Source organism: Argiope bruennichi, chromosome 2, assembly GCF_947563725.1.
Source record: "Argiope bruennichi chromosome 2, qqArgBrue1.1, whole genome shotgun sequence".
NCBI classification, from domain to species: domain Eukaryota; kingdom Metazoa; phylum Arthropoda; class Arachnida; order Araneae; family Araneidae; genus Argiope; species Argiope bruennichi.
The window spans coordinates 102,621,023-102,641,481 of record NC_079152.1 but is presented as its reverse complement, the minus strand read 5'-3'; the positions used below and the strand labels follow the sequence as shown (position 1 = coordinate 102,641,481).

The 20,459-nt window shown below is 24.9% G+C and overlaps 1 protein-coding gene across 1 annotated transcript in view; it reads left to right on the top strand.

Annotated features, from left to right (window-relative positions):
* Positions 1–13,767: 13,767 nt before the first annotated feature.
* LOC129961956 (uncharacterized) overlaps positions 13,768–20,459 on the top strand; it is a 196,107-nt gene continuing 189,415 nt past the window's right edge. Inside the window, exon 1 of the mRNA XM_056075606.1 lies at positions 13,768–14,356. Coding sequence (XP_055931581.1) covers positions 14,111–14,356 — 246 coding nt within the window. The 5' untranslated portion in view covers positions 13,768–14,110. The remainder of the gene's footprint in view (positions 14,357–20,459) is intronic.

The following is a 20,459-nucleotide window of genomic DNA, read 5'->3' as shown; positions in this document are numbered from 1 at the left end:
ATAGTGAGTTTGATAATTTGCTGAGATCAGATCAGAAAAATAGTTGATTTCAAATTTATTTTTGCAAGCAGAGCTAAAAATTTTATCAAGTTCATTAAATTATATTAATGTCCCGTTTTAAACCAACACTAGGGCTATTTTTAGACGGACCTTGTAATTTTGTACCGTGGTCAGGTGACAAGGACGAAACCTGAACTGTTTTCTTCCTCCCTTTCCTAACTTTCACACCATAACAGAGGGAAGATCAAAATTTGAACAAAGAAAAATTTAGGGTTGTCCTTTTTGTCAAAATATTTCAACGCTTTACGATTTGATTAAATATATGACATAAATAAATTGTAATGATTTGCATCAATAAAATTATTCGTTGCCTGGAAATCATACAAGAAAAATATAATCATATTTTATCGAAAGAAAGTTTAAATCATTTCCCACTGCTGATAATCAGAAATAAACGTTTTAATTTAACTTCATAAAAGGAATGTTCCATAAAAAGATATTTTAAACAGCAATTTCTTAGAATAATCGAAACGGAGGAAATATTTAAACTAACATAAATTGTCTCTGAGTGAAGGCAATGAAGTTGGCCTGATATCAAATTGCAAAAGTAGCGATAAATAAAATGCTTCCGGATAAAATAAGTTGCTGCAAATACGGCGAAATATGAGAATATCTCAAAGGCACTCAACATAAATATAAACTTATTAATCCATTTTTTTCTGAGATAATTTTTTATTTTATTATATTTTGTCTTTTATGTTTTTCAGAAGAGATTTTAGTAAACCGATTCTTGCTGATAAAAACAAGATTTCAGGATTATTTAAAGTTAGATCACATTTCTATTTACTTATTCGAAAAAATGTTAAATTATTACTTTTACATCTTCTCACCAGAGCTTAAGAGAATAACCGTGATGTAATGACTTTTCTCACGCTGTTAAATGTTAGAAAAAAAAATTATTATATATTTCATTCCTAGAATTTAATATTATCATTTCAATATCTTAAAAGTAAATATAATTATTATTATCAAATAAATATTTCAGAAGTTGAACAAAACAAATATTTTTTAAGAAAATGAGAAATTGCAATAATGAACACAATTTGATTTTAATGCGAAATATTATGCTAGTAATTATAAATTATACTAAAGTAAAAAATTAATAACTAAGAAATTAAATTATTAATTAAATATCTTTAGAATTCCGACAAAATTGATATTTTTAAAGGAAAATAAGAAATTGTTGTAACAATAAAACATTAGATTTAAAAAATTATAATCATAAATTATTTTGCATAAAAAACAAAATTAAAATACCCAATTTTGAGCAATTAATTTTGATATAATTATGATGCGTATTAGTGTTAAATTTAAGTATATCAAAAGCAATCTAGATTATTATTGATAAGAAATGTTAGAACATTTAATGTAATTGAAATAACTAAATGAAAAATATATGATTGCTGTTCGATAAAAAGAAATAAGCAGTATAAAATTAAACACTTACTCCTAGTCCAAATATTTTCGCAAAAGAATATTATGCTTTTATTAAAAATCAAATAAAATGATATATCAAAAAAAGTAGTACACCTATTAAAAATTCACTTTTATTTTACTTAATACGTTGTATAAAATTGATCAATAATGATAACAAAAATAGCATTATTGGAAAATATCTACACATGTATCGTTATAAGCTGGATTCAAAAATGAGAACAATTTCGTTTTAAATTGTATTTATCAAAAAATGCCTTTTAAAAACGTTCATATAAAATATTTCAACATTCAAAATCATTCATATAAACTTAAATCTTTAAATTGTTTTATAAGATGTAAAAAAAGTTTTCTAAGTTAAGAAATAGTGTGAAAATAGCACTGGAAAAATTGATTAGGAAAAGAAATAACTATCCAGAACTTTGAGAGAAATCAATTTATTCTGTCACGTTAAAAAAAAGCAGACTATTTCAAAACAAGTGAAACTCTATCATGCATTTTATAGTTCAAAAATAAAACTGAAAAGGTGTAACGGTTCTGCAACATTAACTATCCCATTAAAAGTTAACTATTTTCAAGTAAAAATGCTTAAACTAAATCGTTATTTTAAATCGATAGTCTGTAAATGAACACTTCTTCCCCTGACATTTCTATTGGGAAAATTAGTTATATATATATATATATATATATATATATATATATATATATATATATATATATATATATATATATATATATATATATATATAAACTTTACTTTTTTTTTATCAGCATTTCATATCAATCAGCAGAAATTTTAAAAAGTCACGCACGACTACAACTTTCATTTGCAAACGATTTTCTACATTTTATATAAAAAAAATGTTGAACAAAATATCGCTCTCTGCCAGAGAATATTTAAACTACCCTTGAAAAAGTACTAAAATTATCTGAAATAGTAGAAAATGAAATTTTTAAATTTTTTATGAATGAATTAAAAAGAAAGATTCTTTTTCATAAACCTGAATGTGGAGAAAAATGTAACAACATGAACACCAGAATGTAATAAGAAAGAAATACCTTAAATATAATTAAAATAGTTAATAGTTAATTAAAATTCAATTCCCTTAGAGTACATCTATGAATATCTTACGCTTTTATGATTTTATCTTTTAATCAACAGAATTTTGATAAAAAAAAGTATTATCTTTTTCTTAGAATATTAAGAAAAATGCTTTTTTTTGTTTTATTTATTTCCACTTTTATTTTTTAATATACTTTACAAATTATTGTTAACGTTTCAATGTAATCTTGCAAATATACTTATTCAAATTCACTCCCTGATGTTGTCTTTCATCAAGAATCAAAAGTTAATTATTATTTGTCAGTTATTTTATAATAATTAATGATTAAGTTTTGAAAATAGTAATATACTATGAATAATGAATATTGTTTGTATAATAATATTAAAAACAACGAAGAATAATAAATTTCGATAGATAAGCAGGTAACATCCTTTCATGGCATTGTTAGCTAAATCAAATAAAACTGTATAAGCCTTGATACGATTTCCCAAAATAAATAGTGTTTGTCAATTCCAATTATATGAATTTTAATACAATAAGAATAAATCAAGCATTTCTCATATTGATGAATATTTAAAAGAAATGTGAAAAAATTAATGAATTTACGTTATAATTATGTTGCATGCCTTGATTGTTTAAGAACAGTGTTGGTCTTTTCAGTTTATTTTATTTTTTTACAATCAGAAATAAAAAAGAAATTTTCTTTTTGCGGTTTCTGGCTTTATATTAAATTTATTGTTGCGAAATTTATTATTCTGCAACAAAGTTTAATGAAATATAAATGAGGTACATTTGACATATATCAAGTCAATCGGCTTGTTTGTTGAAAAACTTTTCTAATTTAAATAAATTTACCTAATAATTATTTTTAACCTTATTTTGTATCCTGAAAGTAATTTCTAGAGGAAATTCTTTATTTCGCCTTGAGAGTTTTACATAAATTTTTGGCTCGTTCTGAAAAATATCTAATTTTTTTATAAAGAATTTTTTTTTCTCAAACTGCGTGCAACATTTCTTGTCTGGATTTGAATTCTTTAATTAAGAAAGAAGTTATCATCATCATAAATAAGTATAAATAGAAAATGTTTTTTTTAGAAATCAGAAATTTGAAGAATATTTTTAAAGCATGTAATTCTAAATTTGGTAATGCATTACTATAACTTTTCAAACTTTTACTTCTAACTCTCATATTTTTTGAAACATACTTTCTAAAATTGAATGCATAATATCAGTGCAAATAAGAAATAACTGGGTTAATAATCAGTTCGTATTTTATGTCTTTCCGACCATTCGAAATTATTTTACCTTCATGAAAAATTATTGTTCACTTTTCTACAAAATGTTGTTGTGTTAGAAATTGGAAAACCTCTTCTGCAAAATGGGCAATGAAAAAAACCATTATAATAGATCATCCGTTTACATACAAATAAATTATTATATTTTGAAGAAAACCTTAGAATTTATGCAGGAGAATTTAATAAAATATCGCCAATGTTAACAATGACATTCTAAATCACATAAATTTTACCATGAATTTATAAAAACTGTTTTGAGATACATACAGCAAGTTGCCAATAAATCAAGCAGTCAAAACTTTATGAGGCACTAAAGAAAAGCAACATATTTTACAAATCAAAATTAAGTGACATTTTTTAAAAAGAGAACCAAATTGATGTGCTATTTTTCCACTAAGTCTGGTTTATTTAAATTAGGCCTAATTAAAATTTAACAACTATTCCCTACTTTATAAAATATTTTTTCTTTCATTATATTTTAAAATGTTCTTAGGAATCTGAGTATTTTTCAGTTACATGATTTACAAATTACTTGCAAAAGCTGCCCGTAATGCTAATGGTAAAAAATATAAAGCAAATTTGGAATGAAAAATTTTATTGCATATTTTATGCTAATTTTCGCAATATAAGGCGCCAATAAGTAAGCACTAATTCTTGTTTACATAGACCTGCTGGCATAATTTTTTTAAGCCTTTTCCTAACTAATTTATATTCAGTTGGTCAAATTATTATAAAGGGAACATGGATTCCTTGTCACATGACAAATATAATTGTATAGGTCATTCGGCATCCCATTGAATTTATCTAACACGCTACTGATATATCACTGATTTATCACACGCTACTGATATATCACTGATTTATCACACGCTACTGATATATCACTGATTTATCACACGCTACTGATTTCTCCTTTTTAAAAAAATTTCACTAATTTCCACATTTAAAAAGCCATTGCCTACAAGTAATTCATACATGCACAAATTAACTCGTTTTATAAGATAGAAAATAAATATATGAAATTTGTTACATTTTAAACGTTTTAAAGTTTGCGAAATTTGGGGAAAAAAGAGAAAATCATATATTATCGTGAAGATCATTGATATAAACGGTCTATTCTTAAACTTATATACATAGTCTTTTTTTTTGTTGTTTTTGTTGTTTGGTTGAATAGCATAAATAATTTTGTCATTTTTTTCCACAAAAATTCATGTTTTCAATTAAAGTTTATTCAGTGTTTTAGCTATTAATATGTGACTATATCTTTTCATTTGCACGATTTTTTCCTATTAAATTGCACAAAGAAAAAGAATTATTAAATTTCCACTTTCAATTGAAAAAAAAATTACAAATTTAAAAATATTAAAGTTTTATTTGTCAGTGCAATTTGTTACTAGATAAAAGAAGAACAAAAATGATGGTGCTATATTTCACTCATCATTATCAATCACTTCATTATGATATAAGAAAGGATATTGTGTTCCATAGAACATAAAAAGATCAAGTAACTTACAGAATACATCATGCGACCAGGGTCTAAAATTTCATATCTGCCAATTTAAAACGCTAATTGTGAGGTTTACTAGAAAAAGAAACTGTCATAGGTATAAAATCGGAATGAAATATTTATACTTGATAAGCATTTTAGGATATATGAAATGCTTTCACCAACTACAGCATTTCTTTTAATTATTGCTTTATTAATTTTTTCTGCAATCATGTCATCGTTTCAAAAATTAAGTAAAGAATTGAAATTAAGAAATATAAAAATATAAAATTTTTATACAAGATAATTAGGATGTTTTTCTTGCATTTCTAAAATGTTTTAAAAGAAATAAAATAATATTTGTTTGGTTTAAAGCACGGTTAATTTTATAGAATTTTTTTAAACATTGAATATTGTCCGTTGTATTAAAATTTATGATATAGGTTTCACTTTAATATTATTTCTATAAATTCAAGAAATTAAAAAAATGTTAGGAACAGTTTATTACGGGTGATGAAATATTTGCATTTATCATATGAGGAGAAAGAAAGATGGGCGGAAAATGGGACAGGATGACGATGCCAAATGTTGACCATTTATAATTAATTCCGTTTTAAAGGTTATTTCACGATTAGAAATAGTTTTAGAATAGTATATTCTTGAACAGAATTTTTTTGAATAATACTTTAATTACAAATAGACATTTGTATTTTGCCAGAGATAAACGTTTTGTCGTAGATTTTGTTAGCGCAGATAAAACGTCAGCTAGCTAAAGTCAAAGATAACACTCGCTAATCTCAACTCAAGACTAACTCTAGGAACTAAACCTTACATCTGTTTTTATCCACAAGAAGAAATGACTCGAATCTCTCAGATTTAGAAAGATACAGAAATTATAAGAACATTCTAGAACAAATGAGAAATAACAGAAAGTAAATCAATAGCAAAACAATTTTTAGGCAACCTGCATGAAGTCAGATACGAATTTGCGAACTGTCGCTTTCAGTTCATAGCATTCAGAGCGCCAAGTCAGAATAATTTTCATTACAATATTAAAAAAAGGAAAAAAATCTCTCAATTCTCGAGAAATATTTTAATTTTCAAACACCGCTGAAAAATTATGAATAAATATATTTTAAAATAAATCAAGCATGACTGTAAATTTTGTAGGGAAAAAAGATATTTCTTTAATGATCACTTTCCACACAAAGCAAACACAAAACACAAAGACAAAACAAGACATTCAAGCTCGCAACTTAACAGAACAGCATTTCATCTCATAATAATTACAATCGCAATGCACTATGGGATGTGTACCTAATTAGCCATCGAAATCTATTATCCAAAGGAGAAGATAGAATAATGCAACTGCTGCAGAATTTAATTATTTTACATCATAACTATAGTTTTAGAAAAATAATTTATGTTTTCATAACATTTAAATATACACTTATTAAACTGCATTTGAAATCTCGAAATTTATAAAAAAAAATATTTATGTAAAGAATGCATTTCAAATCATTTCTCGTAAAATTTCCGGCCGTTACGAAAAGTATTTGCTTCAGAAAAGTTTTGAAAAATAAATTTCCTTATTAATTATTCAAAAAATATTTTAAGTCAAAACATCACGAAAACGTTTAAACAATGCTTACTTTGTAGATTCGAGGAATCTATTTATTAGTATGCATATAAAAGGAAGAACCCTTGTTCTTAAAACTGTTACCTCTTTCATATTTCAAAAAGTCATTTTCATTTTATTAACTTAATGAAACAAAATCATAAAACAAAGTTTAGTTCCAGAAAAAATGCTGTATACTTTCTGGTGAATATAATAATTTTTGAAAAAATGAGCTAGTCGTTTTAAAAACACCTTATCAAAAGTTTGATCATCATTTAGTGTATTTCTGAAAGCTGAGATGTATGGATAATGTTCCAATTTTATTTTTGATTGAATACATATGTAAAATTATCCTACTTCATTAAATCTATTAAAAGTATTAATAAATAAAATTTCAAAATGAAATATTCAAATTTTTGTGCGTCCTTTACCTTTGGTTTTAAGAATTTTAATGGCTTCGTTTCATATCAGTAACTAGGGAATTAAGAAACTTTGGATGAAGAATTTTTATTTATTTAGACAAGGCAATATGAACAAGAATGTACAATTCTACTGATGAAGAAATCGTTTAGAGCATTTGTATTTTTGAATTTTAGTGTATAATTCTAAATTACTCTGAAATTATTACCCTAAATTAGTCATTGTTCGACAACATTATCAATCGTATATTCTGTAAAATATATATATATTAATTAATCTCGTTTATTACGAATATTAAAAGTTTTCATTGTAAATGTTGTTATTCAACTATTTATTGGGCAATCATTCTTATGCTTATTTTAATTTAAAATAACATGAAACATGATTTTAAAATTAACTCTTAAAGTTTAAGAATAAACAAATCAAATTTGAAATAGAAATAACATCTATAACTTCATTTTCCATAACGAGATAGAAGTTATTCTGAAAATAAAAATGGCAAATTCTTTTAAACAAAATTCGCGCTTTCTAAAAAAAATTGAGTGAACTTAGAATTTGTAATTTCAAATATATCGATGGTTAGAAATGCTAGAAAAATTTTAATATACAAAATTGATCTGTAAAAATATTTTTATTTTAATACACTTTTTTTATACACTTTAAAAACTTTAAAGATCATTACTCTCTTTGAAATATAAGCATAAGAAGCAAGTACAGCATTATTTCTATTCATTTTTTTACTTCTTGAATGGAATAATTGTTGAACGTTTTTTCAAATTCTAAGATCGATATTTAAAAAATTCTTTAAGCATCCGAGAGAAAGTCTTTATTAGATTTCTTGACGAATTTCTTATTTGTATAAGCGTTCAACAGTCATCTGATATTTTGAATGAATCTATTTACATAGTGTGGGATAGAAATTTGAATTTCTTTAGAATTCTTAAATCCAATTTCCTCTCACTGCAAAAAAAAAAAAAAAAAAAATGAAGATGAAGAAGTTTGATAATATGGGAAACCTGTTCATTTTCTTTTCCTAAGAGTTCAAGCCAATTTTATCAAAATATAAAACTTACTAAACGCCTGAAAATCAATATATCTATAATTTTTGCAAATCTCTTTTCTAGAATATTTTCTTCGATTTGAGTGGCTTATTTTTAGAGTCACGATTTAAATTGTAATGATACATCCTTCGCAGACTTTTCTCAACTGATTTTGTTTACTATATGTGAAAATTATTTTATAAAAGTAAAAGAGATTGAAATTAAAGCTTTTTTTAATAACAGGTACAAATAAAATTGTCAGTAGGTTTGTTGACTTTGTAAGATTTATGAAATAAAAAGAATAAGTATTATCTCAATTAATATAGCAATTGAAATAAATTAATTTAGATTGCACTTGACAAGCAAGATTAAGGACATACAAAATAAAGAAATTGTGCATAACATGTGACAAATTCCTATAACAATATCTATCGAGAATGCAATGCCGTTTCAGATACTTTTAACTCATGTCAAAATGAGTAAATAAATAAGAAAAAGTGAGTAAATTGCCTTAAAGTTTGATGGAATTTTAAAATTGAAGCCTAAAACTTTGACAAATGAGAACAAAGGATAAGTATCTGTATTTGAAATTATTGGCAAAAGATAATTTAAAATGCTGTAAAATATTATTTCTGCGAAACAAGGTTTAAGAACATTTAACGAAGGTAAAATGGAAAATTAATTTTTGATTATAATTAATTACATTTCATTTGTGTAGCAACTGAAAATTTGGTTAGCAAAGATATAAACTCTTTATTAAAAATTAAAATAATTATTATTATCTAAACTAAATCCGTAAAAGTATTAATATTACGAACAAAGTCGGTAAAGGAAATGATTACAAAGATACCAATTTAAAGACCTGAGTTTCTCACATTCTATTTGGTATGGTTTCCGAATACAAAAACACTGTCTGAGAAATTCATCACCAGATGGGGCTGTAAACAATCTCATCACCTAATGCATTAGCATTTTACCTACTAAGAACTTTTTTGAATAAAGCTGTCAAAAAAGTGCTATTTTTATAATTAGCATTAACATTAATAATTCTTCAAATACTACTAAAAGTTTATTTAACGTTTTTTACACTAAAAAAATTTATTTAGGTGTGATTTTTAAATAAACTTTTTTATTTTCATAATATTCTGCTTCATAATATTTACAGTTTCACTGTATATTCTTATAATAACTATGTAATTTTGTAACGATATTCAATAATTTATTACCACATAGCTTCTTTCATAAAGACAAAAATAAGGCAATTATATAACAATTACATTAAAAAAAACTAAAATATATTTCATTAGGGACGTATAATAGTAGAAAATTATATAACTCTAATACGTAAGAAAATGAGTGAAAAAAAAAACATTTAGAAAAATTCCTTTAAATAAATATTAAAGAAGTCTGTTTTAATAAAAATGCGACAAAAAAGTCAATTAATAAAGATATCTTCCTGTCAAAAGACTTTAAATCGGGAAAAGATTGAAACTATTTGGAAACAGCATTCCACAAATAATAATAAAAAAAAAATTGCATAATCCTAAATGTTAGTAAGAAAAAAAAGAAGTAAGATATAATAAAAATGTGTCATATTTCTGAGAATAACTAAACAGTTATGAAAAAATAAGAATCAAGATTTTAAATAGAGTACAAATTGTATTCTTTACGAAAGCTCTATAAATAATTTAAATTAGAATTGCATAAAAAAACTATTTTACAAAATTAATATTTATTTAAATGCTATAACATCTCATTTTTTGAAAACCTTGAAACTGAATAATTTTTATGATATGAATAATTATAGCCATTAATATCTTATACTGTAACTTTCAAAAATATTTGCATCCCTTTAAATATTATTTTCGATTTTCGTAGCATTATATCTCACTAAATAAGAATGTTTACTAATCTTTTTTTGTCAGCATTACATTCCTTTTTATTTTGCATTATATTATCCAAATGTTTCAATGCGAATTTTTCTCACAAACTGATAAATTTCGATATTTTTTAAATCTGCTTTATTTTTTTAAAATTAACTACATCGAATAAAATCTAATTTTTAAGGGATTTTATTTTCATAAAATAGATCTTGAAAAATTGCTTTATCTTTGTTTCACTTAAGATATTAGATTATGATTTGAAATTTTAGGAATTCTACTTCCAATGAGACATGAATTTGGGAGCTTTATGAAAAGACGGATTTATGTTCTAAACATAAAATTTATACGCTACGGCAGTGTGACGGATTTCAGTTCCCAGCGAAGGCTTTAAGTTGTCCGAGAATATAACCATCATATGCATAATTATAAAGGAACTGAACCGATAGAAATAAGTCTGAAGCCTACGAGCTTTCAATCATTCCAACAGTGTACTGCGGTCAATTTAAACAGCAAAAATTCTAATTAAAAAATAAACACGATAAATGTTCGAAATCATCTTTAATCTAGAATTTAATTATTAAATATTTTAGCATGGTACTATTTATAGGCTGGATGGTATCTGTAAATTGCTTCATACATGATGCAATGATCTTCAAAATGCTTTATAAAGGCGAGACCTTAAGAGCTAGATCTATGAAAACTGGCTTATAATTACTTCAGGGATTAGTGGACGTTTACTAGGAAAATTTCAAACATTTTAACTAGATTTTTCTTATTCAAATTACTCAAAATCCATTCGTCTGTTTCTGAACTTTAGAATTTACACACAGATAATATTTTACATCCCTATAAAATTCAAAAATTTGCATTTCAAATTTTATAAACTGTATTTCTTACATTTTTTTCTTGATTTTAATGAACATTTAATCCTTTAATTAAAGATATAACTCACAAGTCTGTAACTCATAATACAGAACGATGAAAAATTCGATAGAATATAAAAGTATAAATAATTACTATAGGATTTGTCGTCGTATGTCGCATATTATAATAAGTTAAAAAACATTAAACATCTGTTGAAGATAGTTGGAATGCAAGATGAATTTGACAAATCACTTTTTAAAAACAGTCGGAGTTAAAGTGTTGAAAAGTGGATTTAATGTATGATAAAATACTTTTAATTACAATGACGCTAAATCCATTTTTTGCTCATTATTTTTCACTTTATATATACACACATTATCATTATTATAATAAAGCATAAGTTTTTAAAAAAGTTATGTATCTTAAAAAAATATTTAAAATTTATCAAAAGTAAAAATTTTTTTTTTAATTACATTAAGAAAAATTCTTAGCATATAAATTAAATGGCTGATATAATCCAGTTAAATAAATCAATCATAAAACACTAACTTGCTATAAATTTTACAGCTAAAATTTGAATATCCATTTATTTTTTAGCATTTCGTAAATTAATGTTATATTGTGCATTTTTAAAAAGAAATTATACAATCAGTTTTACATATTTGAAAGTTTTGAAAATACGAATTTTTAAAAATTTTGCCTAATTGATTTTGTACATTTAGAAATTTTTAAATTGCTTCTGTTTAAGAAAATATTTAAAACGCATATTTATGACGATTGATAAAAATATTTGTACCGGCTATGAGCAACCAAGGTTGGAATCAATATGGGTTAGGATATTTTTCGATAATACTGTGAACAATTTATGAGAAAATAAAAGATATTTGGAAGGTATTAGATATGAAATTTTGTAATTTTTAAGGCAGTTTTAAATCACGTTTTTACGTCTTTCCTCGACCAACAAAGATATGATATCGTACGAAAAATTAGAACGAATAGTCAAACATGATAATGAAATTTAAAAGAAATATTAAAAAATCAAATACAAGCGTATTTAAGTTTTATTTGATAACCTTTGGACAGAACTTGAATTATTCTAAATCTTCGCTTTTATTTACGCATTTGACAATCTATTATTAATTTTAAACTAAAATAATTTATCTTTCAAACTCTAAGAAATTAATTCAGTAAGGATAAGTTAAAGAAACGACAAAAAAAAAGAGTGAAATAAAAAAAATAAAAAAAATTAATTGCTGAATCAATAAGCACTCTTTCTCCATGAGATCTCATTTCTTTCTTTTCTCATGGTAAAACTGCCTGGTGTTTTTTTTTTTTACGCTATTTTATACCATAGTTTTTCCTTCGCTGTTTTAAGAGCAGATGATCAATTTCTCACATCAAACTTGATCCTCTTTCCCCAAGGAAAAGCGATAAACTGCCAATTGTAGAACTCGATTCTTCGACAGCAGAGCCATCTGGTTTGTGTTGCTGCGAAATTTCAACCGAAACCTATACTCGCCTCTCCTCATTTGCAGCGATGTTACTCCAGCATGAACTAGTACTGTTTGGTGTTCGTAGAGTTTCTTTTTTATTTTATTTTAAAACTTAGCGCCTGATGCGGCGATAGGTAAATAATGTAGATTGCTACACAGGAAATTAATTATCATTTTAAAATTTGTTCCAGTTTTGAAACAGATAGATGTAATAATTGTTTATCATAATCATTTTGCTGATTTTAAAACTTTGACATTTTTTTCTAATTTCGTTGAAATTGCCGAAAAAATGATCGCATTTTGGAATTTTGTGTTATAATCGATGTGTATGGTAGCTACAAGGATAATGCATCTTCTAGAATCAAGTTACGAGGATTTTTCTTAATCGATCTGCAAATGTTCTAAGCTAATTCTTGGTTTTAGAAATATGTATATCTAAACAACTAATTTCGCATTTATAATTTTAGCTAACAAATAGTTTGTGCCAAATAGGAGCATTAATAGATTGATTTGATATAACCTTTCTGGAATTTAAAATTATCTGAGTAAAATTTGATTGACATAGAGTATTCTGAGTCGATAAAAGACGTAAAATTTTATGAAGAGTTTCATAAGGATTATTTTGTCTGTGACAAGCGGCCTGAAAATAATTAGGAAAAAAATTGAGCAATTTTCTTTTTTTCTATGAACATTTATCGAATTAAAATATATGAAAGAAGTTTTTCTTCAAATGAGATTTTGTATTTAAATGGAACCATCTTTACTTATTATATTTGCACCAATTCAAAAAAGGAAATTCGTTTTTTATTGATTATCAGAGAACGTTCTGAAATTAGAATATTGGTGTAGATAAAAAAAAATCTGTTATTTGTAACTGATGCACAAATATCTTTCTCTACCTTCTTAGAACTTGCTGGAATATTTTGATATTGGAATATATTTATCTCAAGTAGCTGCAATCAAAGGTGAAAATTTAATTTTTACTGTTCTGTTTAACCATTGTTCTTAAATATTTTTGTGAACCATGATCAAAGTAACTGTATTCATATTTACACAAAAATATTAATTGTTTAAAAATTTTATAATAACACTTTTTTACCCAAAAATTCCTCATGTACTAATTTTAATCAAAAAAATTGTAAAATTATTCTGTTTATATACCGTCTACATAAAATTTTAAATCCTTCACTTTATTGAAGAAACAGGCATATCATTTCAAGTTATTTCCTCCATTTCTATTTTCATTCTTTTATTCGAAGATAGTGAAGATCTTTTTAATATGCTATGCATAATTATTTTTAACTAACGTATCCGAAAGCTACAAAACTCGTGCGTGCAGGGTATCATTTTAGAACTATATTTTGACCTCTGAAGACATATCTGTCCGAAATCGGAACTCCTGCAACTTTATCGAGCTTCTTGTGTGAACTATTTATTTAAACTTTGTTCCATTATGGCTACATGTAGCAATGATTGGAAAAGTCTTTCTGAAGACCCAGTATCAAATGAAACTACCACAGAACAGCCAAAGTCGTGTCTGAAGCATGCATTTCGTAAAAGTAAACTGGAAGTAAAAGAGAAAGAAGATGGATCTTGGTGTCAAACTGTTTTCTGTGGTAAAAGAAGAAGCAAAAGAATCACGTCTGAAATGGTGGAAAGTACTCGCAGCCTAGAAGTACAAAACTCGGAATGTGCTAAGGTAAGTGTTACTTTTTGTTGAAATCGAAAAGTGTGATAATTGTTTTATGAAATTTTAAAACGAAGCAAAAAAGTCGACAACGGTTAACTTTTTAGAAATCATTAGCATGGTAAAGAAGAGTCATTTCTGATTTGATTTCTCTATATCATAAACATAAAGCCCTTCATATTTGATAGTATCATTGGCATCAAATTCTGATTTGATTTTTCAATATCATTAGCATAAAGCACTTTTGACTTGATTTTGGAATATCATTAGCATAAAGCATTTCTGATTTGAATTCTCAATATCATTAGCATAAAGCCAAGAAGGAAATGCAAAGATATTTCATTAGAATTTAATTTAAAAAAAACATTTGTGAATTTTTTTTAGGAATATTCCAAAATATTGCGTTTACATTTATTTAATTTACAGCCTATTTTCTGTTGATGAGCTATATATAAATAATTCAAAAAGGGAAGTTATTATTTTTATTAGAGTTGAAACAATTAAATCAGCTTCTTTGTGCATTTAAGTACTTCCTTTACATTGAGGAATTATTCTGTTTATATATTGTCTACATAAAATTCTGAATCCTTCACTTTATTGAAAAATCTGGCATATCATTTCAAATTATTTCCTCCATTTCTATCTTCATTCTTTTATTCGAAGATAGTGAAGATCTTTTTAATATGCTATGCATAATTATCTTTAACGAACGGATCCGAAAGCTATAAAACTCGTGCGTGAATGGTAGCATTTTAGAACTATATTTTGACCTCTGAAGACATATCTTATTAATCTTAAAAAATATCTTAATAATATCTTAAATTAAGTATTTGTGAAGTACTGCCTTTAGAATATTCTGAATTGCAAATAAATGTTTGTATGATTTTTATTTTCCTTTTGCTATTTATTTTAAGCAGAGAATATAGTTCTTATTCGAATTGAAATTCATAGTTTTTGTGCACTTTTTATTACAATTTCCAATTTCATTTTTTGTTTGTTTGTTTTAAAAGCTGCATAATCTTTCACAAAAAGTAAATACATAATGATTTAAAATGCATCAAAAATGTAACTATATATGTATTTAAATAATATTAATAGGTAATTAACATTATTTCCTAAAATTTAACTTTAATAAAAAAAAAATATTTCTCTAGTTAGTAAAATGACAGCTTTAATGATTATTTTTTGTAAAATCAAATTTCCTTAAATTTATTTATAATTTCATGTCTATTTTATCTACAGCAATGTTTTATCCTTGGATAGTTGTGATTAAATATGAAAATTCAATTACGCTAATAAGAAATGCATGAAAGTATATGTCATTAACATTTTCTGCTAACAAACAATTTACTTCTAATTAGATAACAGCCAATTTATTTAAGCCTCTCAGATAATGGCTTTAATACAGGCAGATTAAGTATGAATACCTTTAGTACAGATGCATTAATGTGAATACATTAATAATAAATATAAAGGCACTTTAATTTATTTAGGTAAACATTTCAAATTACGAAAATAGATTCGATCTGTAATTAAAATATATTCTTTTAATAGATTTTTTTTTAAAAAAAGAGTTATTTTTTAATAAATTAGTTTTTCGAAAAAATAATTTTAAAGAATTTATTTATTTTTTCGAATGATGATTTTCTCCTCGTTTGTTTTTCATTTTTTTAAATACTAAACTTTATTATAAGAAAAAAGATATTTATTTTTTTAAGATAATTATTTTTAATTAAGATAATGTTTTAAGAAACTTAATTTAAGAAATAAACGAATTTCACCAAAGCTTTATGAATTCCTTTTAATTTACGCTAGGATTAAATTGTTTCGCAAATTGGTGATTAAGAGAGAGTCTCGACGTTATAAATTTATTTTGCTGTACAAGTAATTTAATTGAATTATGTCTCAGAGAAGTGTTTTGAATAAATTATTTTTATAAAAATTATATAACGTTCTTGTATTTATTTCTAATGTTAATCTGTATTATCCAATTAATCTTATCATATTAGATATGTTAAAAAATATCTTTCATATTGAATCCATCATAAATTCTTAATAAAGCGTTTATATATATTTTTTATTGTATAAAATTCCTTACTAAAAATAAAAAAGTTCAATGTCGAGTTATTTGCGACAGAAATGCGCATGAGAAGTAATATACGATAGTCAATTGTTTTTATTTCATTATGAAAATAATTGCCCTAGAAACAATATTGTCATTCTAAAACCCATTGCCAATCAACACAGAAAAAATATTTAAAGTAAAACTATTATAATTTCTTTTAAAAAATTGTAGCTTTTTAATATGTTATTAATCTGTAAATAACAGAATTATTTCCTAAAATATTATATAAGTGTTTTTATCTTTAATTAATCTATGATGGATACGCAAATGTTAATTGTTTCGTCAAAGAAACAAATATTTTAATATTATTTTATTGTTTTAATTGCATTGCTAGACTTTTAAATTTTTAATTTCAAAAGCGATAAAAAATCTCAGTATTGAAATTGTCATTATTCCTTTGAAAAAACACATTTTTCAAACAAAACAACATTTTTTTTTTACCTTTTATAAAACTGCAAAAAATTTGAAATACTGACTAAAGTTTTTTCTATAAGCCTTTCAATGTAACAAAACGGAAAAAATTTCTTAATTTGTATTTATCAAAAAACATCAATTGTTAAATATATATATATATATATATATATATATATATATATATATATATATATATATATTGTAAATAAAATAATAATTTTGCTTATATTATATAAAAGTATCTTAAAAATTGATCGAAGTTCAGTATTAAATTATCTTTCCGTAAATTGTCAATCCAAAGGAAAAATTATTATTAAATTAAAACCGAAAATTCTACAGTGAAAAAATACAAAGAATTTTTTTTTTTTTTTTATCATTAGTGAAGCAAAAATATTTTTATTTTATACTTCATTTTAGATCAATTGCACTTTCATAGTCTGTCTTCATGTTATCATAATGAATTATTTCGGATTATTTTGCATAAAAGACTGAAAAATAATTGATTTGATTTTGAATCCTAATTTTTTCGAATTCTTCAAATTTTTTCTAAACTCTCATTAAAAGTATAGATATGATGGTGTTATTCCTTGGTATTAATTTATGAAAAATGAAAAACATGGAAAACAAGGATAACGATGTTCGATAAATCAGTTAATTTTAATTACATTAAATTTTTAATTTTGACTTACGTTGAAAATAAAAGTAAATTTTTAATCTGTAATCTCAAGCTTTAATAGATTTGTTTCCCCCATTTTCTTGTTCCTTTTTGATTTTCCTTCTAAATTTGGATTCTTGGGAATTTATTTAATCGTTACTTTGATTATTGTTGGGAATCATTATTATGTTATGCTTTTCAACTCGCACTGAATAATTTAAATAGCTCTTCAGTCTTCTTACCTGAAAAGAGATGTTATCTCACGCGTAAACTGTTAATGATTACAAATTGTGGTGCGTGCCATTTATGTACATTAGATTATAAGCAGAAATTTTACTATTGCAATGAATCAACATTACCTCAATTTATAAAAATACCATTAAAATATTTTTAAAATTATACTTCAAATATTTAAAATTTATACGGTATAAATTGTGATGATAAAATAGGGTGCTTTGGAAATGCTTCTTAACAAAAATAAACAATAAATTTTGATGAAATAAAACTAATCAATTATAGATTTATCGTATAGCTAACTATTTAATTTATAACAGTTAAATACTATTGCAATGCTTGTAATTTAATTTATGATTAGCTCAAAAACAAACTGAAAGTAATTGGGGGAGCTTTAAGCATTAGATTTTCAATTAAGACATTAAAAATTTAAAGAAATGTTCACCTCTTGTCACTAAAGAATTGTAAAAAGATTAAATTCATAAATTCACCAGAAAATTATATCATTTCTAAAATTATTCACTTTAAATCATTCGAACTATCAAAGACTGAGTAACATAATTAAAAATCATTTAATATATATATATGCCTTTTTAACATATTTCTATGAAGTTAACTTACCTATCAACTATGGATTATAATTCCATTGGCTTTTAAAAGAGTTAACTGTCTAAGTGAAAGTCCAACAGCACTGATTTACTTTAGAATAAAAAAGGAGAACAAAAATTAATTACTTTTGAAATTTAACATAAAAAATACCTTCCGTCATGGGTATCTCAATACAGAATTTATTTTAGAAAAAAAAAAGGCTGATAGGTAGTATACTTATCAAAAATTCATTATATTTTAACGTGTTAATCGGACAATCCACTTATATTCAACTCCGTATACATTGAAATATTTCGTCATATCCTGTTACAAGTGAATCATTAATTAAACGGCTCTAAATTCACTCTGAATATTTAAATAAACCTGTATATGAATGTTGTTTTGAAGAGTCCACGATAAATATCTGCAGCTTCAAGACTAAATATGAATTAAATCCCTGTGACTAAAAACTGCATTGCCTCCGGGTATTGAATTTTTATATTTTCTTTTGTTCAAACGAATGGTTACATGAATTCATGTAAGAATTTTAAATACATTTCCGTATTTTTATAAATGCTAATACGTTTATTTAAAAAATGAGGGTATTTTAGTCCCATGAAAAATTATTGTTACTTTTTTCATACATTTTGGAAATAATGGGCAATATTTAAACATGGACAAAATTTCAAAAACATAAATTATGGACAGGTTAAATACTTGTTATATTTATGTGATCAAGAAATTTGTCCATGAGAACTATCACATTAATTTTTAAAAAAAATTCAAAAACTTGTAAATTTATTGAATTGATATTTTTAATTTCAAAGACTTCTGAAAACTGAAAACTAACTGTTTTTAATTAAAAAAGTCCCAATGAAAACAAAAACTGAATAAAGAAAATAAATATCTTCTAAATTTTTCGACCCTTTTTGTCTTGTAAAACTTAACGCAAAAATCAAATATTATATCATACTCCTCATCTTGCTAGACAAGCTTTTAATTTTCCTCTTAATTTTACTACCTTCTTCTAACAATGGCTTCTTTTCTGCTTACGAAGGAAAGAAAAATTAGAGAGCTGCCGGTTATATCGATTTTGGCTATGTGTTATTTCGCAAAAGACTTTCACTGATATTGAGTTTATTCATAATAATTTGTAAGCATAGCTTTGTTCTTTTAGTGAAAAATAATAACACTCAGTCTAATTTATTGGGAAATAAATCAGATTATAATTTACAAAATTTGTAATCTATACTGGAAAATTAATCTGATTATCCTCTATATTATTAAACAAATTTTTGCCTAAGAATTTCGTAAGGTTTCTAACCCAAATAGAAAGAAAAATTCATTATAATTTATTCATTATTTATTTAAAAGTAAATGCTTTATTTTGAATTTTTATTTACTGATTAATTAAAGAAAAAATCATTGTGATTGAAATATAAATTTGGAAATTCAAGCAGAAAATAAATTGCTCTTATACATTTTTAATTATGAATTCCTCTTAAACGTTTTTATATAAGATTTTCAATAAATGCTTTCGAATTCCTCTTTCCCAATAATTGCTTTCATGCAGCAAAAAGAATGTGCAATCGCAAAGCATTATCAATTATTTTAAGAAGTAATATTATCAATTAATAATCATTATCAATTATTCAAGTAAACGAACATCTCCAGCAAGAGTTTTGTTTCGATAAGAAAATATTTCTTCAGGTAGCCATTTAAATGGTCTGAACTTTTTTATTGATATTCAAAGCTTTAGAACTTTGTCAATTTTATTTACTAAAGCGAGGAACGTTAATTTATATTTTAGTGTGTCGAGAAAATTGTGCTAAATCTGATGATTATGATTAATAAAAAAGTGAAATCTTCGTGAGCATATCTCTACTAACAATAGCTGAATGTGTGTGTGCGTGCGTGCGTGTGTGTGTGTGTGTGAGTGCGTGAATGTGCGCGCGTGTGTGTGTGAGTGCGTGAATGTGCGTGCGTGCGTGCGTGTGTGTGTGTGTGTGAGTGCGTGAATGTGCGTGCGTGTGTGTGTGTGAGTGCGTGAATGTGCTTGCGTGTGTGAGTGTGTGTGTGTGTGTGTGTGTGTGTGTGTG